The sequence below is a fragment of the Plodia interpunctella genome, chromosome 23 (assembly GCF_027563975.2).
Source record: "Plodia interpunctella isolate USDA-ARS_2022_Savannah chromosome 23, ilPloInte3.2, whole genome shotgun sequence".
In the NCBI taxonomy this organism is placed as follows: Eukaryota; Metazoa; Arthropoda; class Insecta; order Lepidoptera; family Pyralidae; genus Plodia; species Plodia interpunctella.
This window is the reverse complement of record NC_071316.1, coordinates 6,630,753-6,658,247: the sequence shown is the minus strand read 5'-3', so window position 1 is coordinate 6,658,247 and position 27,495 is coordinate 6,630,753. Positions and strand designations below refer to the sequence as shown.

The 27,495-nt window shown below is 38.7% G+C and overlaps 3 protein-coding genes across 7 annotated transcripts in view; 1 reads left to right on the top strand and 2 right to left on the bottom strand.

Annotated features, from left to right (window-relative positions):
* Positions 1-19,614, top strand: part of Kdm5 (Lysine demethylase 5) — a 30,981-nt gene extending 11,367 nt beyond the window's left edge. Inside the window, exons 13-33 of one of the 2 annotated variants that reach the window (XM_053762916.2) lie at positions 142-253; positions 647-841; positions 1,371-1,549; positions 1,969-2,140; positions 2,784-2,982; positions 3,432-3,547; positions 3,831-3,983; positions 4,352-4,418; positions 5,523-5,719; positions 6,569-6,739; positions 7,975-8,243; positions 8,771-8,892; positions 9,190-9,338; positions 9,443-9,592; positions 10,099-10,190; positions 10,799-10,922; positions 11,867-12,026; positions 12,435-12,505; positions 12,645-12,747; positions 13,388-13,537; positions 14,172-19,614. In XM_053762916.2, coding sequence (XP_053618891.1) covers positions 142-253; positions 647-841; positions 1,371-1,549; positions 1,969-2,140; positions 2,784-2,982; positions 3,432-3,547; positions 3,831-3,983; positions 4,352-4,418; positions 5,523-5,719; positions 6,569-6,739; positions 7,975-8,243; positions 8,771-8,892; positions 9,190-9,338; positions 9,443-9,592; positions 10,099-10,190; positions 10,799-10,922; positions 11,867-12,026; positions 12,435-12,505; positions 12,645-12,747; positions 13,388-13,537; positions 14,172-14,317 — 3,097 coding nt within the window. In that variant the 3' untranslated portion in view covers positions 14,318-19,614. Of the gene's footprint in view, positions 1-141; positions 254-646; positions 842-1,370; positions 1,550-1,968; positions 2,141-2,783; positions 2,983-3,431; positions 3,548-3,830; positions 3,984-4,351; positions 4,419-5,522; positions 5,720-6,568; positions 6,740-7,974; positions 8,244-8,770; positions 8,893-9,189; positions 9,339-9,442; positions 9,593-10,098; positions 10,191-10,795; positions 10,923-11,866; positions 12,027-12,434; positions 12,506-12,644; positions 12,748-13,387; positions 13,538-14,171 lie in introns of both variants that reach the window. The other variant, XM_053762915.2, reaches the window with a different exon arrangement.
* A 128-nt stretch (positions 19,615-19,742) lies between these two features.
* On the bottom strand, positions 19,743-24,275 carry LOC128680110 (facilitated trehalose transporter Tret1-like). Of its 2 annotated transcripts, none has more exons than XM_053762919.2 (4): positions 23,848-24,275; positions 22,336-22,471; positions 22,015-22,160; positions 19,743-21,887 (listed from the first exon to the last, which is right to left on the bottom strand). In XM_053762919.2, the coding sequence occupies exons 3-4, from the start codon at positions 22,105-22,107 to the stop codon at positions 20,709-20,711; spliced, it is 1,272 nt and encodes a 423-aa protein (XP_053618894.1). In that variant the 5' UTR covers positions 22,108-22,160; positions 22,336-22,471; positions 23,848-24,275; the 3' UTR covers positions 19,743-20,708. The 2 variants fall into 2 exon arrangements, with proteins under 2 accessions (XP_053618894.1, XP_053618893.1); XM_053762918.1 differs by lacking the exon at positions 23,848-24,275 and adding an exon at positions 23,459-23,761.
* A 75-nt stretch (positions 24,276-24,350) lies between these two features.
* LOC128680111 (facilitated trehalose transporter Tret1-like) lies at positions 24,351-26,872 on the bottom strand. Of its 3 annotated transcripts, XM_053762923.2 has the most exons (4): positions 26,766-26,872; positions 26,241-26,376; positions 25,395-26,061; positions 24,351-24,491 (listed from the first exon to the last, which is right to left on the bottom strand). In XM_053762923.2, the coding sequence occupies exons 1-4, from the start codon at positions 26,802-26,804 to the stop codon at positions 24,473-24,475; spliced, it is 861 nt and encodes a 286-aa protein (XP_053618898.1). In that variant the 5' UTR covers positions 26,805-26,872; the 3' UTR covers positions 24,351-24,472. The 3 variants fall into 3 exon arrangements, with proteins under 3 accessions (XP_053618898.1, XP_053618897.1, XP_064292800.1); XM_053762922.1 differs by lacking the exon at positions 24,351-24,491 and having other exon boundaries at positions 24,732-26,061; XM_064436730.1 differs by lacking the exon at positions 24,351-24,491 and having other exon boundaries at positions 24,732-26,061; positions 26,578-26,772.
* Positions 26,873-27,495: the final 623 nt, after the last annotated feature.

Genomic DNA, 27,495 nt, shown 5'->3' with positions numbered 1-27,495 from the left:
TTTGCCTTGAAAAATCAAGATTTTATTCCTAGTTCCTGTAACGATATCGTCTTTGCGTCTATCTTGTTGTGTTTGTTTTGTGTTGTGATGTTTTTGTTTTTTTTTTTTGTCAATAAATGTTCATCATCGCATTGCTTTCAGGACGGACCAACACGCAGGGGAATTCGTGATCACCTTCCCGCGCGCGTACCACGCGGGCTTCAACCAGGGGTACAACTTCGCTGAGGCCGTCAACTTCACCCCCGCCGACTGGGTAAGATTGACATAGGGGGTGATGACGCAGAAGGGGCACTTCGCAAAACGTCCAGTTCTCAAAATCTGCACTTTTTAAAATGAAAACTTTGCCAACTTCTTCAAATGTGAATTGATTTCAAAAAGGAGATTTTTATATATATATATATATATATATATTTCCGGATTTAATTTATATTTTAATTCAAGATATTACTTGTAATGATTTGTGGATTGACAGATATGAGAAATTGAAATTAATTAGAGATTTACTTACTACTAATTAAAGCTTCGGTGAAGTTTGTTGCGCCGCTTCTTCAACTGCGCTTTGGAAATTGGCAGTAGACTTAGTTTTATAGTAATTATTATTAATATTAGTACATGTAAAGATTTCAACAGTATTATATGTTTACAGCTAAAAATGGGTCGCGAATGCATCGCGCACTACTCCACGCTGCGCCGCTACTGCGTGTTCTCGCACGACGAGCTGGTCTGCAAGATGGCGCTGGAGGCCGACAGCCTCAGCGTCTGCGTGGCCTTGGCCGCGTACAGGGACATGCGCACCATGCTGCACGACGAGAGGAAGCTGAGGAAGTCTCTCTTGGACTGGGTGAGGATACTATATTAAAACTATGTTTATAATTTGTAAACTTGTAATCGCGGCCACGCATCAATGTTATTTCTTCCCAAATCACATTTTCAATGAAGTCTGCCCATAATGACTTTTCCTTCCACTGTCTTGTTATTTCTTTATTTACTTAAATACAACGGTACACAATATGCATCCTTTTAAAGTATTTAGTAAGAAAAAATAGGCACTTATCACAATAATTTCTTAGTTTTTCTCACAATCTTTTCTTCAATCAATTTCTCCATTAGACTATATACTCACACGTTTTGTTACGTTTGCTTCTTCCAACATATGCTATTTGAAAGATATACAATGTTTAGGCCATATCTTCACTACATAGTCGCTTTCGCGTCTGTTTTCGAGCTCTTTTCTTGTAAACCACGCAACTGACTATGAAGCAGTTTTCACTGTTTAGACAATATATTTCCAAAGGTACATATAGACCTGATGCGAAGTCGGGCCGGGTCGCTAGTGTAGAATACTTGTACAGCATAATTGTTGAGCACAGGGCGTGACGGAAGCGGAGCGCGAAGCGTTCGAGCTGCTGCCGGACGACGAGCGGCAGTGCCACCTGTGCAAGACCACGTGCTTCCTGTCGTGCGTGACGTGCGCGTGCTCAGCGCACGTGGCCTGTCTGCGGCACCACGCGCAGCTGTGCGCCTGCGCGCCCGCCGCACGGAAACTTCGGTTCGGCTTTATTTTATTATTAGATGCACCTTTATTAAAAAAATCATTCCTTGTGATTTTTTTTGTCCGTCCCACTGCTAGGCAAAGGCTTCCCCCAAATTTTTCCAAGCCGTTTTATTCGATGCCAAATTAAACCTTTTCTTTTTAAAGATTTGCAAAAAAAATAATTTGTGGAGATATTTAATTGTATGCACAGTACCGCTCTATTTTATCTAATTTTTTGCTTGAATTCTACGAAAATCGTATATTTTCTGGATAAAAAGTATTGTCTGCGTTAATCCAAGGTATCGACTAGCTCAATACCAAATATTTTATAAAAATTCGGCCAGCCGTTTGATCGTGAAGAAATAACAAGGGATCACATACGCGTCACTAGTATAAAGATGTGTTGACCAGAGCCACCTCCCGTACCTCCCCAGATACCGCTACACGCTGGACGAGCTGCCGGCGATGCTGGAGAAGCTGCGCAGCAAGTCTGAGCAGTTCCGCGCGTGGGCGGAGAGCGTGCAGAACGCGCTGGACCCGCTCACGGCCAAGTGCTGCGACCTCGACGGGCTGCGGGCCTTCCTTCGTCGCGCCGCTGATCTCAAGGTCAGGACTAATTCTAATCATTTATTCAGAAATTACACCTTCACTGACACTTTTTCACGTCAATTTTTATATTAAATAGTTGTTTCTCATAAGCTACAAACTACTGGCATTTCGGAACGACCACCGCTGAGAAGAAATGCCGAAAGAAACTCATTTGAACAGTGTTGGTCCCTATCATGCCAAATAACATTGTATACGAGACTAGGCACAAGTAGGACGAGTAGGATTCGAACCAGGGAACTTTCGTTTCACATGCGGACGTCTCAAACGTTACACCGCCACCTCTTCGATCGGTCAATCAATTATTAATTTATGTTATTTGTAGAATGCCTCTACTACCATTAGATGGCGGAAGCGGGTGAATGAACGATACTATCTTCTTTTTGAACATTTCGCCTCTCATCTGCAATCTACACAGTATGCTAACTTTTGGAAAAAAGACCGCGGTGAAGTTTGTTGCGCCGCTTCTTCACCTGCGCTTTGGAAATCGACAGTAGACTTAGTTTAAATAATTTTTTGACGTCAATAAGTGATGTATGTCATTTCCTCTATTCCTGATACCTATATAACTTATCATATAATATATATATTAAGAAAACTTCTCGATATCTATGTGCAAAAAATTAATTTCTCATTTGCACAGATGCCAAAAACGGAGCTCGTTCGCGCGCTTGAAACGGCCATAGAGGACGCAGAAAAATGCGCTTCAGTGATCGCTCAACTGGACCTCAACAAGATGAGGACCAGGACTCGACACCACGACCCCAAGTACCGGCTGACGCTACACGAGCTCACTCTGTTCGCGGCTGAGATAGACGGCCTGGCGTGTGTGCTGCCTGAAGGTAAAATGGAACTCTAAATACCGGTTCTGAAAAGAAGGGTGTTGACTGTTGATGCTGTAATGTTGGTTGATCATCGAAATAATGTGAATAATTCCTTTTTTTACAAGCTTTTATTTAACTTGCAATGTATTTATGTATGTTCGGAGTCTTGTAACTCAATTTACAAGCAGATATCTTCAAGCGGTTGAGCTAAAATTTTGGTTTGGATGGCAATGCTTTATTATGATAAGCATGACCTTATGCTGCACCCAGGAACGGCACCCGACGAAGTAACTCCTCAACGGTTTACTGCACGGATATGATTTATTTTTTCATGCTTTGAATGCAATAAGATCTCTCTGATAACAATAAAAGCTTATCTTCTGTCGTCAACAAAAATTTGTAAAAAAAAAATTTACAATAGAATTTTGTTTTTTGAATCCGCCACTAATCATCGTAATTTACTTCAGGGTCAGCAGTAAAAGAGGTCCTCCGACAAACATCAGAGTTTGAGATGCGAGCGACAGAGCTGCTCAATCAGGATTTGGATAAATTCGAGCCCTCCTACCTTAGGGAACTCGAGGAGGTAACATCTTTACCAATAATCCAGCTTTAGCCCACGCGTATGACCACGTGAATTTCCCTTTTAAAATTTAAACAAAGAATCAAAGTAAAATCTGCAATTCAAACTTATATCTTTTTACTGCAGATATCTGCTACTTATTCATTCGCGCGGTCGACTTGATCTGGCTAGGAATCTGAGTTTACATAATTACAAATTTGTTTTTTATGTGTGCACGCCATAGCGATTAAAATTCTTGCATATTTCGTTTATGAACAAGAAAGTTCATAAAACTATTATGTAACAGGTGGTAGAATTGGGGTCGCAGCTGTGCATCGTCCTGCCGCAGCTGCCGCCGCTGCAGGCTCGGCTGCAGCAGGTCAAGTTCATCGAGGACGTCAGGACATACCGCGCCGACTGCGCGACCTTGACCCCTGAGGTCATCGACAAACTCTTACAGGTACGGCCGTTACAATTTCTGACAATGACGCAAAATTTCTTTTCCCCAAAATATCAGTTCACTAAAAAGTTTGCAATACAAAAATGACTTCAACTAATATTGATTTTCAGCGATTTTGCCTTATTGTGGTATGGTAGTTTTTTCTGTGGCAGTGACAATCCAAAAAGGGACTTTTCAGGCATGGGGACATTTTGAGAAAGTGGCATTTTGGAGAAAGGATTTTTTTCACCTCAACTGAAATTTCAACGAAAAACGTCCGGTTTTGTGTTATTGATTGGCATCCTTTTTCACACACACCTACATATTCAAGTTCTCACAATACTTTTTCCATAATACATATAGTAAACATTAAAGTATGTTTGTTACAGGACGCCGCCAATGTGGTACCAGACCACAGGGTGGAAATGGAGAGGGCATTATTATTTAAACTAAAGGGTAAGTGATTTATTATTTTTTTCATACTCGGTAAGCAAAGTATCATCATCCTTACAATAGAACAAAGTCCTCTACTGCGCCTGTCTGTTCGCGATAAACTTAAAAACTATTGCACGGATTTTCATGCGATTTTCACCAATAGATTCCTGAGGAAGGTTAAGGGGTATAATTCACTGTTATATACTATATTAGCTAGTATGATATAAAATATCTCAATTTTTCATTCTCATCCCGATTTCATTTTTGCTGAGAAGTTCCCAAAGTTGTTACATACCCTTGGGAATTTTTAATTACACTCTAGACTGCTGTTGGGAGATGTCGGGAGAAGTGGGGCTTCTCTAGCCATAAATTCTGCGACTGTGGTGCTGTCCAGTCAATGGCTCACCAACTGTCTTGCTTCAACTGTCACTTTCATGGAAAAAATACGAAGCGATAACTCTTTTTCACACACTGACAGTGACAACTGACTTGGACACAGGAAGAACTCTAACAGCTAGTGTTACCATACAAAAAATTCTATTCCCACATATGTATAATATAGGTATTAATGATTCGAAACGAAGAAAAGAAGAAGTGTAGACAACATCGAATATTCGATTATTTTATCTATCGGATGAAGTTTGTAGGATATGACTTTTCTGTAGGTCGTTTATGCTATACCCCTCCGAAGTGTATGTTTAGGCTGTATCTCTGAAATAGATTAGGCTAGGGTTAAGAAGATGTCACCATCGAGAGTTGTGTAAAGTACAGTCAACAGTTCAAGTTATCCTGCACGAAACTCTGATAGATGTATTGGGTGAATTTCACAAGCATTCGAACGTGGCGTGTAGTGTTTCATTAGAGCCCGGATTTTTTTTAAATAAGGAATCAATTTTTTTTTTAAATTAAACATTTATAAAACCATTATATAACATTGTACCAGTAGTTTATTTATTTATAAAATAGGATAATTAAATTAATTACTGTGTATGGTACGATTTAATAACTTTAACACTAATGACTGACCCGCGGCGGAGTTGAAAACGCTCGTGAAATTCACCCATTTGGGTGTGTCGATGTGTTGACTGTACAGATAAATACATAGATAAACTTTCGATGAGCCAGGTGAAGTGGAGGATTGGGAAAGTCGCGCCCGCGCGGTGCTGATCGACACGAGCAAGCCCCGCGACCCGGAGTCGCAGTACACGACGCTGGCGGAGCTGCGGCGGCTGCTGGCGGCGGCCGATGACGTCGACGCTGCGCTGCCCTCGCACCACGCGCTGCAGCTGGCCGCCGCGCACGCCACTGACTGGTTGGCTAAGGTGAGACACTATACGGGGTGACTTATTAAACATTGCCAATATTTTGTCTACACGCTCAGTCCAGGATTCTGAACAACTTTTAGTATGGGAGTAACTCCGAAATCGTAGAAAATTTCACAGCTTAGATATTGAACTTTGTATAGAACAGCTGATTTTTTTCGCGAGAATCATGGACTAAGCATGTTGACAAAATATTGTCAACGTATAAGAAATCACTCTGTATAAACAAATCTTTCGTGTGTGTGCGCTTTTGATAATATTATTATTACTTTTCGGGGACGCCTGTACGAGCACGAGACGGGTGATCAGTCCCATACTGGGACCATTTTACCCAGTTTGATGATATTAAGCATTAGTTAATTACATAAAGTTTTGTACAAATGGTAGACTTACGCCATGTAGCGTTCGCTATCTCTGTTTAGTATATAACTGTTAGTTTATACTAAACAGAGCGTTGTGGTGCGATGAAGTGCATCTAATGTACATATAAACTAATATAAATAAATAAACTGAGAAGTACATAAAATGATGAATCATAAATACACAAATTACAATTTAAAATAAGATTTTAAACTTTTGAGCATAAATTAAAATGCTTTATAGCAAAAAGTAAATTTTAAGTTCGTCTAATTTAACACGTAGCCAGTAATTCCATGATAAAGAGGTGCGTGCGTTCACGGATATTGAGATATTTATTTATTAAATTGCTCGCAATCGAAGTGAAAAGCGCGGCACATACACGACGACATCAAAAAAGCGACATTTCACTATATCGGTTTATGATCTACATAATTGTTTTATTGATCTGATCAGTTTGAACCTAAAACGAATTTTCTCTCTTTTCATCAGGTGGAAGAAATGCAATCAAAAGACTTATACCCCTACATGCACAGCGTGGAAGCGCTAGTTCGTCGAGCGCAGCAGATTCCTCTGTTGCTGTATGAGAAGGACCAGCTGGCTGCTGCGTTGCTGTCGGCCAAGGACTGGAAGAGGGGCGCTGCGGAAATGTTCCTTAAAAAGGTCTTTATGTTTTCTATTTTATAGTTATGTAAGTAATATTGTTATTGTGTAGCGGGAGCTTCGGGAGCTCGACCGTCACAAAGGGAAGATTGTGTATATGCTTCCAATCGTAAACGCACTGTCTGCGCGGTCTAGGCTTGTTAGCTTCTGTAGTGAGTCGATCGTAGCGCCATCTGTCCGTAGAGTCGGGGATCACTTGTGTGGCTTGTTATTCGTTGCGTTTGGTCGGCTTTTTACATCTGCGCCGTTGTGCATGTGGCGTGGTAGATGTCGCAACAAATGATAATGGTGTAATAATTGGATTGAGAATCAAATTTATTTTTTTGTTTCATGTGAAATTATTCGTAAGTAATAATATGATTAACTTTGGAACAGTCTTCCTCTTGAAATAAAGGTGGTCCTTCACTTGCCTCTTTTAAATCCCAGCTGAAGGGACACTATGAACAGGCCTCAGATATTTGAGTGTTATAATTAATTATTTATGTTAGTATTTATATATGGTTTTATTATATTTTTATTATTTTGTCTTTGTACTTATTGTGTGTAGTTTTAATAAAGTATACTTATTTAAGTTTTCATTGCTTGTTGATACTTGATGTTTCGTGTACTTGTTTTTCTTCACTTTGCACGTTTATCTTACGCTACCTCACTTTGTGTGTTGAATTTTTTCCTTTCAAATACTTGGTTGACTGGAAGAAATCCCTTTCTGGGATAAGTCCGCCTTTGTACGCGTTCTTTCTTTATTTCACTGCTTTCTTTGTATGTGTTTTCTTCGTGCAATAAAGAGTTTACAAACAAACAATTAAGGGGCTGTTGTATCCGCTCACGGTTACCTATGTTTGACTATGAGTGAATATGAATTTGGAATAAATATTTTATTGATTCCGAATTGTATTACAATTGTCTTAGATATATTCAGACTTTGGCATTTATAATAATTGTTATTGATTTTTTATATCAAAAAAATCATATTCTCAATTTCATTTTGATGATTATGTGGTATTTACAATAAATAACTTTCAAACTTAACTTATAATACATAATTTTAGGCCATAAATACTTAGTTACGTTTCCGTGGTACAATCAGACGGACAACCAGTTAAACGACGGGTCTAGGTTCCATTTTGTATAAAATATAGTATGGTTCAGTTAGTATCCCATAACACAAGTCTTGAACTTACTTTGGGGCTAGCTCAATCGGTGTGATTAGTCCTAACATATGTATGAATGAGCAGAACTGGCCGTACTCCCTGCTGGAGGCGCTGTCGCCGCGCACGGCGCCGTGCGCAGGCGCAGGCGCTGCGGCGCGCGGACGCCGGGGGCGGGCGGGGGCTGGGGCGGGGGCGGGGGCGGCGGCGGGGGCGGGCGCGGGGTCGCCGCCGCCGTCGTCGCTGGAGGCGGGGCTATTCCTGAGGAACTTCAGCGAGGACTCCACGCCCACAGAGATCGTGGCCGCCTTCAAGCAGGCCGAGCACAGGGAGTTGGCCGCTATCAAGGAGCTCAGGTGAGGCTTTATACTCAAGTGGGGGTAGACGGTTCAGCAAATATCAAAAAGGGGGATGGGTATCTCTACCAACAAACGCACTTTTTTCTTTGTCTTACATGAATTGGTTAAAATGCTAAAAAAAAATCCGCGATTAATGGGCGGGCTGCCCATTAATCTGCTGGTAGCATCGAATTTCTTCTTCTTCATCATCATTCGTCTATCTAAATCCCACTTTACGTGAAATCGCCAGCAACCTTGCCAATTCATATTTTGATCAAATTATGATAGAATTCACGTAAATGAAATACTCCACCCCCAATAAAAAATACCTCAAAAAACCGAATCCCCACGAGCCCGTAGCTCTCATAAGCATACCTAAATTTTTTTCAGCTATAGCATGTCCCACCACTGAACAAAAGCCTTCCTATATAAACCATACAATAAAACATTTGATTTCATGTTATAATCAAAAATAAACTGTTACATTTTGTATTGCGTTCTTGACATTTGTCAAAAAAAATATTCAAACAATTGTGTTATTACAGAGCACGCAACATGCGCAAGGAAGTTAGGGCTCCGCCCGCGGCCGGCGTCACCTTCTGCATGTGCCAGAAGCGGCAGTACGGGGTGATGACGCAGTGTGAACTCTGCAAGGACTGGTTCCATTGTGAGTATGTTGCTAAATGGACAAGGAAAAGGTTACAGGTTAAACTGTAGATTATAGATATACTATATTGTAATATAACATAGCTATTAAGATATTTGAATAAAGATTTTTTAATTATTATAGTAAGTAATGACTATAATAGTCATATCTTTTATTGAAAAAGAAAAAGTTAAATGAGTATTGGAAATACGTAAAAGTCGGAAGGTAAAAAAATAACTCTAGTCTTTTTCATTTGGGCTTGATAAAGTTAATGAAATCAACAAAATATGTTTTTAAAATTGATGTTTCATTCCACAGCAAGTTGCGTAACGGCCGCGAACGCCGGCGAAGAAAGGGAATCTTCACCTGAACGCACGGAGCTGCCCTTCTCAGCCGAACCCAAGTTCCTGTGCCCGGACTGCGTGAGGACCAAACGGCCGAGGCTGGATCGCATACTGGCTTTGTTGGTGAGTTGTTTGTTATACACGTGTTCGAATGTTTTTATGCGGATTAACAAGTTTACATTTGGACATTTGAGCGTTGACGCAGTAATATAAACATATCCCCCCAGGTGTGGCTGCAGAAGCTGCCGGTGCGGCTGGCGGAGGGCGAGGCGCTGCAGTGCGTGACGGAGCGCGCGATGGCCTGGCAGGACGCGGCGCGGGCGCAGCTGGCCGGCTGGCTGCCGTCGCCGCCGCCGCCGCCGCCGCCGCATGCGCAGGTGCACTACTTCTACTCGACATATTGACACTTCTATTCAATTAAAATAACCTTTATTTCTATCACCAACGTAACTATTAATCGTGAATACAAAAAAAAGTATATATTATTAACATAACATATAAGAAACAAAAATTGTGGAGCCCTTCTGGCATGATGGGGACCAAAACTGTTCAAATGAGTTTCTTTCGGCATTTCTTCTCAGCAGCTGTCGTTCCGAAATGCCTGTAATTTGTAGCTTGTGTGTGTTGAGAAATAACTATTTCATATAAAAATTGACGTCAAGAAGTATAATTATATAAAGTATAATAATTTCTGAATAAATTACTTGATTTAATAACTTTCTAATATTAAATAATTTAAATTTTATAAATTTACATTCAACAGAAGGGCTTACCGTTATTAATTATTCCAATCAAAATCGATCCATGTTCTTCAAAAATCTGATTACCATATGCACCAAACATATATTCCCTACGTGTCTTTAAATAAGTTTGTTTTTATCAGACGAATCGAGAGAAAGCAGACAAACTGAACGCAGAACTGAAGAAGGCGACGGGGCGAGCGCACGAAGCACACAATACGTCACAAAATTCTAGGTATGTTTAGTACAAGACACGTTATTTTACTATAAATCCAAATGTACTTAACTTTAATGTTGTATTCATTCCTCATTTCTGAGGATTAATTTTACACCAATAACATTCCCGTTGAAGAAATTCTTGATTTTAATATATTTTGTTTGAAATACAGTTACTATTTTTGTTCAGTTTCGCTATAAATTCACCTTGAACTTTATATCAAGTTTATACTTATGTTTGAACGTTCGAGTAAAGACATAAATGCTCGAGTAATGACTAAATACACGTAAATCTTCCTCAGCAATAGCACTATTTATTCGTAAATAAATAAATATTAATAAATATATTAGGACAAATCACACAGATTGAGCTAGCCCCAAAGTAAGTTCGAGACTTGTGTTATGGGATACTAACTCAAAGAAACCATATTTTATAACAAATACATATATAGATAAACATCCAAGACTCGGGCCAATCAGAAAAAGATCATTTTCCATCATGACCCGACCGGGGATCGAACCCGGGACCTCGTCGTCTCGAGGTCGTCAACATACAGACAGACGGACGCAAGGAATAAAGATGTTTATCCTGTAAATGGAGCAATGAAGAGTATACCATTGCAGCAGGTCGTCGGCGAGCGTGGAGCACGCGTACAGCGCCTCGCCGCGGCCGCGGTCGCCGGGCGCGCGCGTGCCCGGCGGCTTGCTGCACAAGCTGGAGGATCTCATGCTGGAAGGAGATTTACTCGAGGTTATCATCTTATATTATTTTTAGAACTCTTATGCCAGCTCCGGAATGTCATCGAACACTTTGCCAAACTTTGCCGGATTCGGTATACATTCATTACCAGCGGGAACCTATACTTTGCTTCTTGTAACCCATTGATATATCTATTTTTTAAGAATGCAAGCTGCTGGTTTTTCGTTGCGGTAAATAAAAGCACTCGTACACAATGCTCACGCACGTCTGAGTTTGGCGACAGTGTGGGGCTGGCATTAGGCCCGCTTGCATGTTTACAGGATGTCAGATGTTTACGTTTAGGATTGTCAACGTCAAATGATATGATTTTGGGCGGCGCATGCGCGTTTAGAGGTTGGCGGGATACGAAAAAAAATAAATTCCTTTTCTAATTTAATCAACAATAGCGACGCTCTTACATGCCAGATAATTATAAGTCAAACATGAAAGTGGTTTTTTTTTTCTTTATAACTAATGCAAACACCACTAATCGTGAGTGAGAGAGAGAAAGAAGATAGGTTCTGTTTTTTCTATCTATTTTCATTCTTCAACCTCAACCCCTCGGCTCTATTTATTTCGCGGCGTAAATTTGTTTGGAGCATAATATACTTTGCATATTTACTTATTGTTCAGTATTTCACATCATGTTTATAGCAAAGCCTTAGGTGTTTAGGTGAGTGGACTTAATATGCATTGAATTGACGTGTTTTACCACCTTTGAGTCATGCCTCATTACTCACTTGTGAGGACGCAGTACATTGCAGCACCGGCATGCTCCGCTCCGATTATTTTCTGAGGTTTTAACATTGACGTCTGTTGACGTTCCTCGACGTTGACGTTACGCGTTATCTGTCGACGGACGTCCAAATGACAGACGGCGACTGCTCAATAGAGTAAGGCCACAATGTGACAACGTTTTTTCAGCGCATTTTTCAATTGTTTATTTTTACTGTTAGGTCCGATTAGAGGAGCAGTCGCAGATCTGGTCGGCGGTGTGGGCGGCGCGCGCGGCCGAGGGTCGCCGCGCCGGCCGCGTGCTGGACGCGGGGCGCCGCAAGCGGCCGCAGCGGCAGCCGCACCAGCAGCACCCGCTCAAGAGGAGCCGGGGGCTCCACGGTGAGTACTGAGCTGATGCTACAGCAGCAGTCGCAGACCTGCCGCGTGCTGGACGCGGGGCGCCGCAAGCGGCCGCAGCGGCAGCCGCACCAGCAGCACCCGCTTAGTCACATCCAACCAACGCTAGACGTTTCTGACTTTCGCTTTTATCAGATACTAGATGTTGTCCGGGGCTTCGCTTTCGTGGGAATTTTGAGAAAAAAATGTTTTATAGCCTATAGCAATCTTGGATAATGTACCTTTCTAATGATGAAAGAAATTTTGAAATCGGTTCGGTAGTTTCGGAGATTATCCGCCTTAAACTCACAAACGCTTTCCTCTTTAGAACAACAGTATAGATAAGCAGCATAATGTGTTATTAGCGTTTAAACTTTCGGTTGATTTATCATCTGTTTGTTTTGTTTACAGCCGCAGCCGTTCCCAAGACAACGTTAAAACGAGGCTCTGCCACCACCACAAATTATTTAAATAGGAAACAGGTATGTTTGTTAGGTGTTTACAACATTTACAGACATCAAGTTATCATGAATGGATATTTATATGTTACCTAGACATACACTTGGGTATGTCGTATGGCGTGCAGTTGAGTTAGTAGATAGTAAATGTGGTTGGTTGCAGGGAGCGTCGTCGGGGTCGGGGCTGATGATGCGCAAGCACTACATGGCGCGCCAGGAGCGGCGCAAGCGCACGCTCGCCAGGAGCGGGCGGCAAGCCAGGCGCGGTAAGTTGTGTTTTGTTTTGTTATGAGGACCCGAAAACATTATATCACAAGTATGTTTTTTTATAATTTTCTAAATATTTCGAATGTGATTAAGCCTTAAAATTTATAAATTATTTCAACCCGTATTACTTAATTACATTAACGTTGAGTAGTGTACAACACCAATACTTGACAAAGTCCTCTGCGAGCCCGTGCAGTAAATATTGGTGTATTTTAACTTTTTCTTGCTGGATTGCTTGTTGTTGTGTAAAATAAAACAGCGACGTTGGTATTTGTAAGCGAGACATTATTATTTAAAATATAAAAATAACATTACATAGCTCTGAATTTATCCTAACATAGAAATCAATTGTCAACAAAGAAAAATATTTGAATCTGGAACGCACATTTTCACTTACTCCTTTTTAGATTCTAGGCGGCCAGCGTAGTATACATGTAAACCTATTTCTATTAATACACTAAAAAGCTGTTAACCAAGTAGATTATTTTAATTCTCAAAATTTACATTTCTGTGACTGTTCTTGAGGCGGAGACCTGGTGTCCTGTGACGTAAATCACATAAAATAAATTATTTAATTTGACTTACGTCAACCAGTGCCGTGGTGGACAAATGTATATTATATTTACCATTAATTACCAGGTCAGCGGTCGGCGGCGACGTCGGCGACGTCGTCCGCGTCAGCCTCGGGAACGCGGCGCGGCGTCAGCGCGCGGCGCAGCAGCTCGTCGTCGCAGTCGTCCGCTGACGATGATGAGGACTGCGCGGCCGCTGACTGTCTCAGGCCCACTGGTTAGTTTTATTCAAATTCAAATTCAAATCATTTATTCAGAAATTAGACCTTGTGAAGGTCTAATTTCTGAACACTTTTTCTCGTCAATATTTATAGTTATATACTACTGGCATTTCGGAACGACCACTGCTGAGAAGAAATGCCGAAAGGAACTCATTTGAACAGTGTTGGTCCCTATCATGCCAGATCGGCTTACCATTATTGTTTCTTACATTGTTTTTTTTTTTCTTTCTAATAATAAGTACATAATGTACATAGTCAAAAGGTATATATTCAATATGAACTAGTCGTTTTGGTAAAATATATATTATGCTGGTTGATGTTTATGTTTGCAATAATCTTACTGCTATGTGCCAAAATAAATGAATAAATCTCGAGTCTTATATAAAGGTAAGAGGGTTGACGTCAGGTAGGTCAAAATCAGAACAGAGTTTTCATAATTAATAGATTTATTTTCAGGATTTCGGATGTGGTAGGTGAGAACACCAAAGGAGTCTTATATATTTAACTGTTTCTTAATAACTTTTGCATTATCAAATGTAATTAGTTAATTCGACAAAACTAACTTTTTTATAACACACTACAAAGATTCAAAATAGCTGTTTTTTTAAATGGTTTTTATTTGAATTGCAGGCAAGGAAGTGGACTGGGTGCAGTGCGACGGCGGCTGCGACCAGTGGTTCCACATGCACTGCGTGGGGCTCTCCCGCGCTGCGCTGCGCGACGACGACGAGTACGTCTGCGGCGCCTGCGCAGGCCGCAGGAACAACGACCAATAAGATATCACAAGATTCAACGCACGAGTGGAACAGTGAAAGTTATTGTGAAACTTTTTGTGAGTTTACAGTGTTATGTGCTGGCGAAAAGCGAAAGTTATATACGAGGAGTAACAGAGTATGTAAGTGTCAATGTTACTGCATCTTTGTGGCATAATTCAAGTGAGATATTCCCGGGAAGACGGATAGTTGAACTGTTTAATGCACCATTTACAAAATAAACAATGTGTTTAAACATTAAATGAGCGCAAGGGCAATTTCTTCCAGCCTCCTTTGGGTGGAAAGAGAAAGAATGAACCATGAGAGTGCAGTACACTTGATAGTATATGATTGTAACAGCTTGTGAATATTGGAATAATAACTATTCATGTTATTAACAAAAATCTAAAGTACATAGTACGGGAATTCACTGCACCTTCAAAACTCGAATTAAAATTAAATAATAATGTTCTAAAATGTATCAAATGACTAAATTCCATGAACGCACGATTTCGACCAAAATGGTCTATAGAATTGACCATTACAAATTTATACCAATATCAAGACTTCGCTAGATAGACTAGCTTGCTGGTGTGTATGCATTTCCATTGTTACATCAGCTGAAAATAAACGGGACAACACTCAAAGGCCCCCACTAAAAGTTGTGGATCAAATGAACAGAGACAAGCATATCTCATCAAGAACCGCATACAAATATTTGTGGAAACAGATAATTTTATTTGCCTGCACTGAGACAGGAAAACTAAGCACGAGTATTTGATAACGTGGGAAAGACACAAGGCTTGAAATCGCCATTCGTGATTCACAATCTGCTAAACGAGCTTGTTAGTAACACACAGCAAAATAATATATCAGATTTATTAGAATTAATTCCATACTTGTTTCATTGTTACTTAACAATAGATCGACAGTAGTCAGAAATATATTTGATGTTGTAGATATTGTCTACCGAGTGGTTGAAATTACAGTTAGATGTAAAACAGCACTTACATAATGGTTATGTAACGTTTGTTGTCTTTATCAAAGTTATATTAGCAAAACATCTCTCTGGTTAGATATTTGTCCGCGTATTTTTTTATTTGCAAAATGAAATCGTTAATAAAAGTACATAGATATCACACATATAAAGAGCAGCGATCTTTTAACCATTTAATCAGATATGCGCTGCGGAAGTTATTTCCAAAATACACTACAAAAAGTAACTTATTGAAATTAGTCTTTGTTACACTTTGTCAAAGTTTGTTGGAAAAAAAAAGAGACAAAATAGGTCATAAAACGTTTTATAACCACTATGTCGACTATGTGCGCCCTAAGGACCCTAGAGGAAGATATTTCTACCGCTCGGTCACAATAAATATGTGTACGTTACCCGCCCCCAAAAGTTAAGAACGTGTCAAGTAGTTTTGTATGACCTTGACTTTTAACAGATACAGTATCACGTCACTTTAACGCTCGGCTCTGTCTACCCCGTGTGGGGTACAACACTCTAACTCCTTTTGATAATTATAAATTTTTACTGATGTTGTATTGGTTGGATATTTATTGACACCTAGTGGATTTGCATTTTTTTAGTTTGAATGAACCGCCTCAGATCTTTTGCTTCCTGTCGTCAAATGCATTCAAATAAATAATTTTAATAAAATACTGAGTCCAGCGTTAGGGGTAGGGTAGTTTGGTCAGGGTCCAACACATTTCAAGCCAAATCAGTTTTGGTCATAGTTATAATCTCTTTGTCAATTTCCCAATAAGTATACATTTTACGTATGAGAATGTCATCGAAAAGAGCTCTGCTTTTAAATTAAAAGAATAAGGTTTTTCGTGTGCATTAGGCAGCAAGCTCTCTTGACACGTTCGCAATCTCATCCCCTAAATCATAGCTATTTGTTGTTGAAATTAATGTACTTGTTTACTTCTGTACTGTAGGAGGTTGGAAGGCCATTTTGGAGATTTACCGTATAGTACGTGCCAAATGAAGTGTCAATAAGGACATTGACCTATTCATTGTCATTAGAGTTTTTTTTTTTAATTCAGGATTTGTACTCACGGTCTTAAGGACTGGGTAAATTCTTATCAATTAAACCACATTTTTAAAGTTACTTTAATGAAACATGACATGGATGGCGGCTGTCGCCAGTGAATTCGCCGCAAAATTTTGACGTTTGAGTTTTGCTCATGTCCCGCGCACGTGCTCATAACACAAATGTCAACATTTGTTCGAAAACAACGCCTGTTTCGCAACACCAACGCCCCTAGCGGCGAAATAAGGTGATATTTGTTGATTGCCTAAAAAATACTAAAATGCCTATAAGTAATACGCGGCTCGTCTCATATTTTCATTGCGTGTATTAATAATAAAATATACTAAATAAATATAATAAAAAAATTTAAAGGTCAAACTCCGTTATTAACTGCATTTGGCAATACCACCATAGCAGCGTAAGCGAAATTTTTGTACGGATAGAATCGGCGGTTAATATCAGAAAGAGAATTTGTAAATATTTTTTTAATAAAAAGAGATAAATTTAAAATATTCGGAAGTGGTAGTGTAAGCGTTTGACGAAGCTCCATTTGTCTACTGTCACTTGTGATTGAGCACTGAGTTGCGATGTAAGACTATTATTTATTAGATTTTTTTTATATAATTCACTTGACTGTAATTTACGCTGCGTTCGCATTTACTAGAAATTGATTTACAGTTTTTTTTAAATTATCATGTTACAAAATACAAGTCCCAAAGATAAATGTTACATAACTATAATACTCACGTGTTATTAGTTTTTCTTTGTTTTTTTGTAGTCTTATTATTACGTTTTCGTAAAAAATAGATTAACCAAATAAAAATAGATTGTTTCGTATTGTAATTTATCTCAATTAATCATTGGAATTCAATTTCGTAGGAAATGCAAACGCAGTCGAACGCTTTGTAGAAAACTTGTATAACTAATTTCTGTCGTTAAATTTCTAATGCCGCAGAGGTTTTTGTATTGAACTGTAAATATTACTGTAGCTGATGTACATTTGGGGGTTCACTCGTCTTCGTTAGTCTTTGGTGAGATTTACCATTCAAAACGTGTGGCTAACTTGGCGTAAGCTGAGGGTATGGTCAAACCAATCAGTAATGATGCTGTATGTGACGTCAAAATAGTTTTATGACGCATGGTCTGGTCAAGTTCCCGCTATCTTCTGAGTAATGAATGGAGTAGAATTGTGATAACATGTCATTGTACTTCTTTCCGCCTGCTTTTGAAACGTACTTTAGAATCGCGTGAATGAAATCACTTGCATGTTCGTCTTGAGGTGCATTTACACCAAACTAACTAATGGCGGACCTAACCAATGGCTGCCCCGCGCGGTCACAGACTGTCCAGCCATTGGTTGCACAGCCAGGGTGACCATAGAGATAGAATTACCATTTACACATAATAAAGGCGGTTGTCTTTATACAACGGACTGGTTTGACCGTACCTTAACTCAAAATGTATGTGTATGAATCGGACATTGATAAGATAATTTATAGACACGACGCCTTGGAACTGATTTAGATGATAATTACATACAGCGCATATCGACGCATGTTGACGTGTCTAAAACTTATGCTATCAATGCCATCAGTCTTATTTCTCAATAAATCGTTTTATTAATGGACAAATACATTTGAGATAATGAAATAAAGACGCGATATACATCTATCGGTTTAGAGCGGTTGTAATCATGATTTTTTTTAAATGTTATGTTGTAAGTGATCTAAATTATACGACGTTGAAAAATGGGCCTTATTGCGGGAGATTAAAGTAGCATCTCGATTTGTTAATTTTTTTTACGTATTCGGAGCGCTATGACAAAGTTTGTAAGCAAAATTAAAGTACCTGTTTCGTCATATTCTGAAAATATTATTATACGAATTAGAACAATTATTGTCTAATAAAATATATGAAATATATTAAATGTTATATCGTAACAGAAAATGACCGAACAGGTTAGCAATATAGCTTAAGCCATTGCGATGTAGTCCAATTTTTGATTGTTTTTTTTTTAGTTCTAGACATTTAAAAACGGTCGGTTGCGGATGTGTAACCTTATATTTATGAACAGTGAGTTCCTCTCGTTCATTAAGTTTATGGGGCTGGCGTTATGTATAAACATTACATATCGTATTAAATACCCAATAATAAACACAGGATGTAATAACAAAACACATCATCATTCATTACTGCACATGAAAGATAATTATGAGATATACTGAGCTGGGGGGTTACCACCATCTCTTAACGCGATTCACTTTACGACCTAAACTGATCTGCATCGCAAATTCATACTATCATCGACTTAATTTTTTGTATGAATGCGATTCATTTTAGGTTCCTAAATTGAACTGAGTTGCATTGGAATCGTTCTGTAAAAGTTGATGGTAAGCCTGCTGAGCTAAACTGAGAGTATGGAAGTTGACCAAATGACTAAAAGGATTGGCAATTTTCGGCATGTGTGAAAGTAAATGTGGCATTTTATTAATTTTCAGAGTAATTTTATAAGAGAAAAAATTTTTAATGTTAAGATTTTTGAACTGCCGTACATGTCATATTATTCTACGAAAGAATATTAACGTTTTATATCGAAAATCATTAGGGTAAAAATTTATAAAATCGATTGATTAATATTCGAAAATTTAAAATCTAAAAGCTTGTATGAAAGGTACACGCCGCGTCGCCCGTTTTACAAAATGGCTGTATAAAATTGTTAGTTTCGCCTTTTTAATAAAATAATGATCTCTCGACGAGACGACATCACACGCTTGGGACACCCCGAAACAGCATTAAAAAACAAAAAGTATATTTTTGATTAAAGATGCACAGATAAGTTATATTCAGCGATAATGACAACGGGAGAATCTACGATTTTGCATGCATTCTTTTATGAGTAAACAATAGCATTAGACATGTTTGTTACTACGAAGAAGTTAATATTTATGTACTTCGTAATTGTATGTATGTTGTTTTCGTGTATGTGCGCTATCTTGTATCATAAATTTTATATTTTCAACTTTCGGGTGAGCTGGAAATTCATATTATTATTTTTGAATATTATTTTCAAAAACTTATTTTCTATATTTTAAATCTGTCATCGTAATGGGGTTTTCCAAGCTGATCTGAAGTTTTTACGGTCGGAGTGTGTATGAATTTGTTGTACATAAGTTAGGCTAAGTGTGTCCCCGACCTCCCAACCGTGCGGCCGCTCTCGGTGTGTCCTACGGTTGGGCGGTCGGCCTGTATCGTGTACCAAATAATATAGAACATTATAGAAAATAATGGTTTTTTATTATATCTAGATTTAGTTACCCTTATTACAAATTTTCAATGACCCAAGATATGGCAGAAGATCCTAATTTTAATACTAGAATTGTTAATATTAAAAAATGCAAACTCAGGATAGCCATCATACACAATACAATAAAAATATTCTTTATTCCCAAAAGAGAGATATATACAGAAAATATGTAACAAACATGATTTGAAGCGATCATGTCAGTATTAGCAGTTAAATTTAGTACACACAATCGTTCATAGTCATTTTACTTACCATTACTAATATTACCTGTACCGTACCTGTATTACCTGTACTGTACCGTACACATAGATACAAAACAATATATTCTTTAGGTGTTCATGGTAATAAAATACTCGACCAAAGAGACATTTTACCTAAATGTTCTTCCACCTGTCATCCTTCCTACGCCTAAATGCATACCTTATCAATACATATTGTCTTAACAAACACTTCACTCTTATCTTGAGTATTTGAGATACAATCACTAACCTCAGTATATTCTATACAAACTTAGAACAATTGAGTGTAAATCACGTCTTTTATTCTTTTCTTTTTTTCGTCCAAAACTCTTTGTTATACTTCTCCCTATTTTGTGATATGAACTCAGATAAAAATCTCAGCTGGTCAAGGGCCTGTTTCACCGCTTGCTAATAAAGTGTCTAATAATCAGATAATAATGTTACATATCGAATAATAATGTTACATATCGGACAGATAACGTTAAAAATTGTGGTTCACAAGTGTTGAATAGGGCTAACTGATTTATTCAGACAGATCAGGTTAGTTTATCTGTCAGATTATAATATGATATTTTATGAGAAACTGGTGAAACGAGCCTTGAACATTCCTAATAAAATAAAGATTTTCGAGCTGCAACATTGCACCTGGAGGGCACTGAAAGAATATTTCAGGGAACAGTATCAGTTTGATCCCTCCACCTTGACACCATAATGGACCAAGGTTTGAAACATTTTGACTTGGTCCTTATAATAAGACAGTCACGAACCTGTCTTTATTTGTCCTTGCTCCTATTAAAATCTGCTCATAGGACTTAAGTTCTTCTAGGTTAATACTAATGCAACAAAGGACTACTGCATCTTCGCTCAGACTTTCTCCTCTTATAATTCACAACAATTGGGTCCAACTCAGTCCCTTTCTCCTCAACAGTTTGCAACCTGCCCCCTCTAAACTCATTCTCAATCTGTTGCAAAGTCCTGCCTCTAGTTTCTGGCATTAGGAACCAAATTATCACCAAATTCAACGTTATTACTACCGCGTACACAAAATATGTTCCGTCGATTCCTGCGTTTCTGGATAATATTGGGAACGTCTTCAAAGCTAAAAACATGAACGCAGAAAGCGATAGAGTACTGATGGTGCCTCCTATAGCCTTATACTGCAAGGGGAACACTTCTCCTGCAATGATAGTTGGCAAAGGAATCATGCCCACGGCCACTGTGAAAAATTGCATGTTGATTAGTAATAGAGGGAGCCACATAGCATCATATTGGAGCATACCATGCTTCCTGGTGTAGACATAGACGGCAATCGCCAAGTGACTGAACACACATAGTCCTCCCGAAGAAAACATCATTGTACGCCTATTCACCTTGTTTATAACGAACACTGCAATGGAGTTAGACACGATTCGCTGCGAGTCCAACGCTATCATCCAGAAATTGGCGTTAGCTTCAGGTCCGACGATCAATTTTATTATTACCGGTGAGTACGCCGCCATGGTTGTGCCACCAACGAACTGGATCATACAGAAAGCTGATATCATCAATAGATTAGGTTTGTAGAATTCCTTCTTCTTTATAGTCGATGCTACCTGCTTGAAAACATTATTTTTTGTTTTATTTTCTACATTCGCCGCCTTTTCTATCAGTATCCTTGCGTGTATCATCTCTTCTAATTCATCATCTTCATCATAACCTCTCAGCCATCTAAAAACAGTTCTGCATTCGTCGTATCTTCGTTTCGAAGCGAGCCAGCTTGGAGATTCTGGAGCGTAGATAGTCATGATGAGGCTGAAGAATGGGAAGAACACACAGATTAAGGCTGTCCTTTGCCAATCAGTGACAGAACCTAGAAGATGGACGTAAAAAATGCCGAAACCTTGAGCTAAGGCCAGGAGAGTGAGGAAGGCACCTCGGTTCTTGGGGCTGGTATATTCTCCTATGAGGACGGAGCGGACGGGGATCATCATGCCGAAGGATAGACCCTGCAGGATTCTTCCGATTAAATGCATCTGTAAATGGAAGGTATATAATCAAGTGCTTGTAACATGAAACGTTCTGGGTCAATGGGTTCTAGTCGCAATAAGTTATCAACTCGTGCCTTAGAATCAGAGGTAAATTGGTTATATAAGTTGTTACCTCAAAATTTGTCGCCAAGATAGTGATGAACCACCCCACGAGGCTGGGCACGGTGAGTCCTAGGTGCACGGCCTTCCGTCCGAAGTGTGACATGATGGGCGGCGCCACGAAACTGCCCACCAGCAGCAGGATGCCCGTCACCGCCGCTGCAAGATATCATCATCCTTTTAAATCCCTGTAACCGGCGCGGCGTTTTGAGTTATAAAATTCTAACTCCAGTCCGCCAATTCGATTCGAAAAAATTAAAATTATTAGGTAAGAGCTGATCTTTATTGCAAGTTTTTACAGGCTGGATTGAGTAAGGAATATAGTCATACAGACCTAGCCAAGATTCTTCGGTTAAGCTGAGTGTGATGGTGCTATCTGGCAGTTTCAGCTGCGGTAACAAGATCCCTGGGTAGCCCAGCGTGCAGCCGTGGCCCACGATGTTGCAGCACACTGCTCCCGTCACGAAACACTGGAAGAACGGTATACTGGTAAGTACTTCATGAGTCATCTACAAGATTATACGAGGAGAAAGAGATACATTGTGAGGCTTCTGTCAAACTCTACTCTCTTATTCTCGTGTTTGTGGTTGTTTTTGGGGCTGTGATGAAGCATAGGGTCAGCGTGAAAATAAATCTTAAAATGAAACCAATTCTCTCTATTCCACCTATCTTTACTATGAATGAGGATGATTTTTTGGTACTCACTCATGTAAAATCAAATGGTCGGGATTAGATGAAATTGTTACAATAAGGGTAGACAAAACCTAAGTAAATGAAGTGTGAGTTTTTGAAACTTCAAGGTCTCGGAAGATTAGACCAGACCATAACCGACCAGATTCTTAGTCCAGAAAGACATTGAGTTTCATTGCAAAGTTTGTTTGTATGGACACATTTCGTCTTTTATCATCGGAACTGATCCACCTGTTTGCTGCATTACTGAATAAAGGTAATAGATCTATTATTGTAATCGATAAATTCAGATTATTTGATAGTTAAATAATGAAAGTGGATTAAATACTTATGGCTTGTTTACAGTATGATTTACGATGGGAAAAACTAATGAATCAGTGTTGGTGAATGAAGAAGCTGTGAACTGACGAGTCTCAGAGCTCTACTCGTGTCACTTCTTGGTTTGTTTCATCATCGAGTAGGTACTACTTGCTTCCGGTGAAAGAAAACATGGTGAGGAAATTCTAGCTGACTATTTGGTGTGGTAGTGTGTAGTCGACTGCAGCTGCGAGCTAGCTGCAGTCGTAGAAGTCACGTCAGATGCGTATTGGCGACTTAAATAAATCATGACACCAGCGTGACACGCGATAAGAAATGACTTGTACCAAAATTTTAACCATTTATTTCTTTCATAATTATATAAGTACCTAACTAATATTACGTAAATAAATTGTAACACAAAAATATTATAATAATACAAAATAATAATAAACCTTTCAATTACTCACTTGTCTCAGAAACGGTGAAAACCTCTCCTTTTTCTCAGTCATGTTTTTACACTTCTCATTTATTTATTTCTACTTACATCTAAGGTTTATAGTTTCACTATACGAACTATATCGTATCAATAACAAATATATGATTTAGCCGATATAGCATACGCGGGGTGCGATTAGATAACATTTATCTGAAGGCTATCAATTACATTCGTAATTGTCTCGTGATTTAGAACATGAAAGAAATTTGCACGCATCATTATCTTATTAATTAACAGGAGTTATTTAATAAGATAATAAATAAATCACTATCACTATTCCTTACACGATTTATCACACACGACAGGTTTACGTAAAATATGTTTTATAGAGAATAAATATAAGTTAACGCAACTACTTACACATTCAACATGTTTTAACTAGTTACTATATAAATCCTTTAAGTTAAACTAAGTCTTGTAGTTCTTCATTCTTCATCTCTTCTGTTATTTTCTTCTTCGTCCAGTAAGACTCCACTGTGTTCTGCAATGTTAAATCTTTTGTTTCTGGTAGCATCCACTACCATTCCATATAGCATCACTACCCTACCCTATAAATGGAGTAGGTCCCATTCAGCCCAAATGTCGACAGAAATTGCGGCAACCGCTTCAAATTTAAAGGAACGTTCAAACATTTCAATAATATGCGTCTATCATCACAGGCACATTCTTGTATTTCAATGGAAATATCTCATCATATGATGTCGAGCCCGCTCCTATAGCAAACATTTGGAGGTATACCAGAGATGCTCCAATGATGTGATGGTCACATTTCAACCAATTATGTATTTTAGCACAGTAGTGTTCACAAGGATGTTCAAGTTTATGAAGATAGTTAATATAGTTAAGTATTGTTCAGTTACATTACACTTATTACGTTACGTAAAGAAAGACGTGCGTGCCGTCTGTGGCAAATATGGCGTGAAATGCTTTATTTAAATCAATGACGTTGGCACTGCAAGCGTCTTATGCATAGCATGGGAGAAAGCTACGCTCGAATGCCAAGGCTGAAAAAAAATTAGTTTTGTCTAAGGTTTTCTCAAGTTTTTTATAAAAATGTCATTTTTGACACAGGTTTTTATTGTGACAGTGTGACAAAAAAAATCATATCCGTGCATTAAACAATTGAGGAGTTCTCATGTCTGGAGAGGTTCCTGGGTGTACCATCTGGTCATACTTATCATAATAGTTTCAATGCTAAATCGAGTGGCATCATATCATTGTTTTAATAAATGAAAAAATATTCAGTCGATTAATTGCGCTTTATTAAGTTATTTGCACTATCGTCGAGTAATTTAACATTAACATTATTGTCACTATTACTAATTAGTCTCTCAGCTGTCGTCATATCAACTGGTATCCCTTTAAACTCGTCTTCTATATCTTGTAGACTTTTATCTTTAGTTTCAGGTAAGAAAACAGCTGCCACTGCTAGAGAATATGCTGTTACACCAGCGTAAATCAAGTAGGTACCATGTACGTCTAACGTTCTGATTAATAATGGAAACGTTTTTACTACTAATGTAAAAGAAAAAGAGAAGAACAAAATACTGATTCCTCCAGCCAAACTTCTACATTCAAGAGGAAATATCTCTCCAGATATCACCAAAGGCATAGGTAGAGTACCACATGCAATCGAAAACATGTGCAAATGAATTAATACTAATCCAAGTAAAGAATATTCTAGTGACTGGTTTTTTGACTTAGCAAACGTATAACCTGCTGTGAGAATCAATATTGCAATATTAATACCAGTTGTGACAAATAACACGAGTCTTCGTCTAGTTTTCTTTATAATTATTAAAGCTATAGCTGTAGATATCACTCTTTGGATGTCTAATGCTATGACGTATATAGGAGAATCACATTGCCTGACAATATATTTGAAAATATCTACAGTGAATACTGACATTATATTGATGCCGGCCCATTGTCCTAGGGTGTAGAGATGTACCATGATGATTACTGGCTTGTAGAACTCCTTTTTCTTTACTATAATCTTAAAATACAGCAATGCTTTCTTAATCCTGGTCAATAAATGTTCACTTGCAGATTTCGTTTGTACCTTCATACTGTATGTAATCATTTTCTGTAATTCTTTCTCTTCGTCTTCACCTCTTAACCATCTGAAATTTCTTGCGGTCTCCTCGATCCTTCCCTGACTTGCAAGCCAACTTGGAGACATCGGGGAAAATATCACTATTAGTAAATTTACAAACATTATTACCGCAAAAATCAAAGCAGTGATCTTCCAATGCAAGTACAGTCCTGAAGTGTGGACGATTAGGACAGTAAGTGACGTAATAATGGATATATTCATCAGAAAAATACCTCGATATTGAGGACTGCTGTACTCTCCAATAAGGATTGGTCCAAAGACCATGACGGCTCCTAAAGAGAGACCTTGAATAGATCTAGCTACTAATAAGACGGTCAAGTTATCAGCTCCAGCGATGCTCAGCCATCCAGCGATTTGCAGGACGATGGTGATCAGGTTTGTAGTTTTTCGACCAAATTTTGACATTAGAATTGGAACTACAGCATTGCCTAGTAACAGAGTGAAGCCAGGGGATGCAGCTGAAATAGAAATTTAAAAATTATGTATTTTTTAATTTATGAAATTTTAAAATTTGAATATTATTAGCTAGAACATGGAGCTGATCCGACCATGGTCACAGAAAATCTTATCAATACGACACCCATTTCTTTTTTGGATTGTTTTTTACCAAAAAGTAATCTTCGATGAGATACCTTACCTATCCACGAGCCAGTCTCATCATCTATCGGTATAGCTGACCCGTCTTCCTTGAGCTGCGTCAGGAGACCAGTGGTGAAGCCCATTACCATGCCGCTGGACGCCATGTTGATTGAGACCCCTGACGTCACTATACACTGCAATGATTTAGCACAAAATTAACTAAAATTATAAAACGCATAGTTTTAAACATGTTTTAAGTAGGTATACCTAACATTTTTAAAAACTGCGACCCGTGCGAAGAAAGAGTTGGACAGCGGACCCTGAAGCAACCGGAAAACGTTCAGATGTGAAAGAGAGTTCTCTCTCATCATTGCGAGAGAGTCAGAACCACTCACCACGGGTTGATATGGAGTGACAAATCAAGCCGTAGATATCACACCAGGCCACTAAGGTACAAACAAACAGACTATAGCATTCCCAAGGATGGTTGACGACTGGCAATATATTGTAAAATTACAGCCGAATATTCAAAATTTGAAGGATAATTTTTGTTGTTTTTAAGACATACAGAAACGAAACTTACTTGCTTCAAAAATGGCGTGATCCATCTTCGAGGTGGCATTTCGCTCTGCAGTAATTAGTGTGTCGGAGACGTATAAAAACAGTCATTTCAATAACAAACGACTGAAAACGAACTAATATTAATGCGAAAGTGAGTTTGTCTGTAAACTAGATCTACCCAACCAATCTTCTCAAAATTTTGTAAGTATACTTATAAATTACGTGTTCGGAGAAATGCATAGGATATACCGTACATACAATAGACCCTGTAAAGTAGTGTTCCCTTGGGTACACGGACGATATCTACGCGGGCTAAGTCGCGGGCAATAGCATAATACAGTAACATAATATAACTATTGTTGTGATTGTAAAATCGATACAATAGTTCCTTTTGTATATATCTTACACCCTGATTCGTCTTGGCTGTGTTTCTGCCATTAACTTGTTTATTTGTTATGTATTAGCTGCGTCCCGGGGCTTCGCTCCTGTGAAATTGCGAGTATTTTTTAACTGTGTACAAGATTTTATTGAATTCCGCCCATGATTAGGCATAATTGAGTAAAAAATATACTCACACACTTCAAAATTTTCGCTTATATAATATTCCATTACAAAACTTGTAGATGTCGGTCAGGCTATAATGGATCTGGGTGGGTCACGTTTGTCGTATATATTCCGAAAGATGGGTTCACATTCTTACCACCTGGATACCCACAGTCGGGCACAAAACTAGGCAGGCTTAGGACGAGATG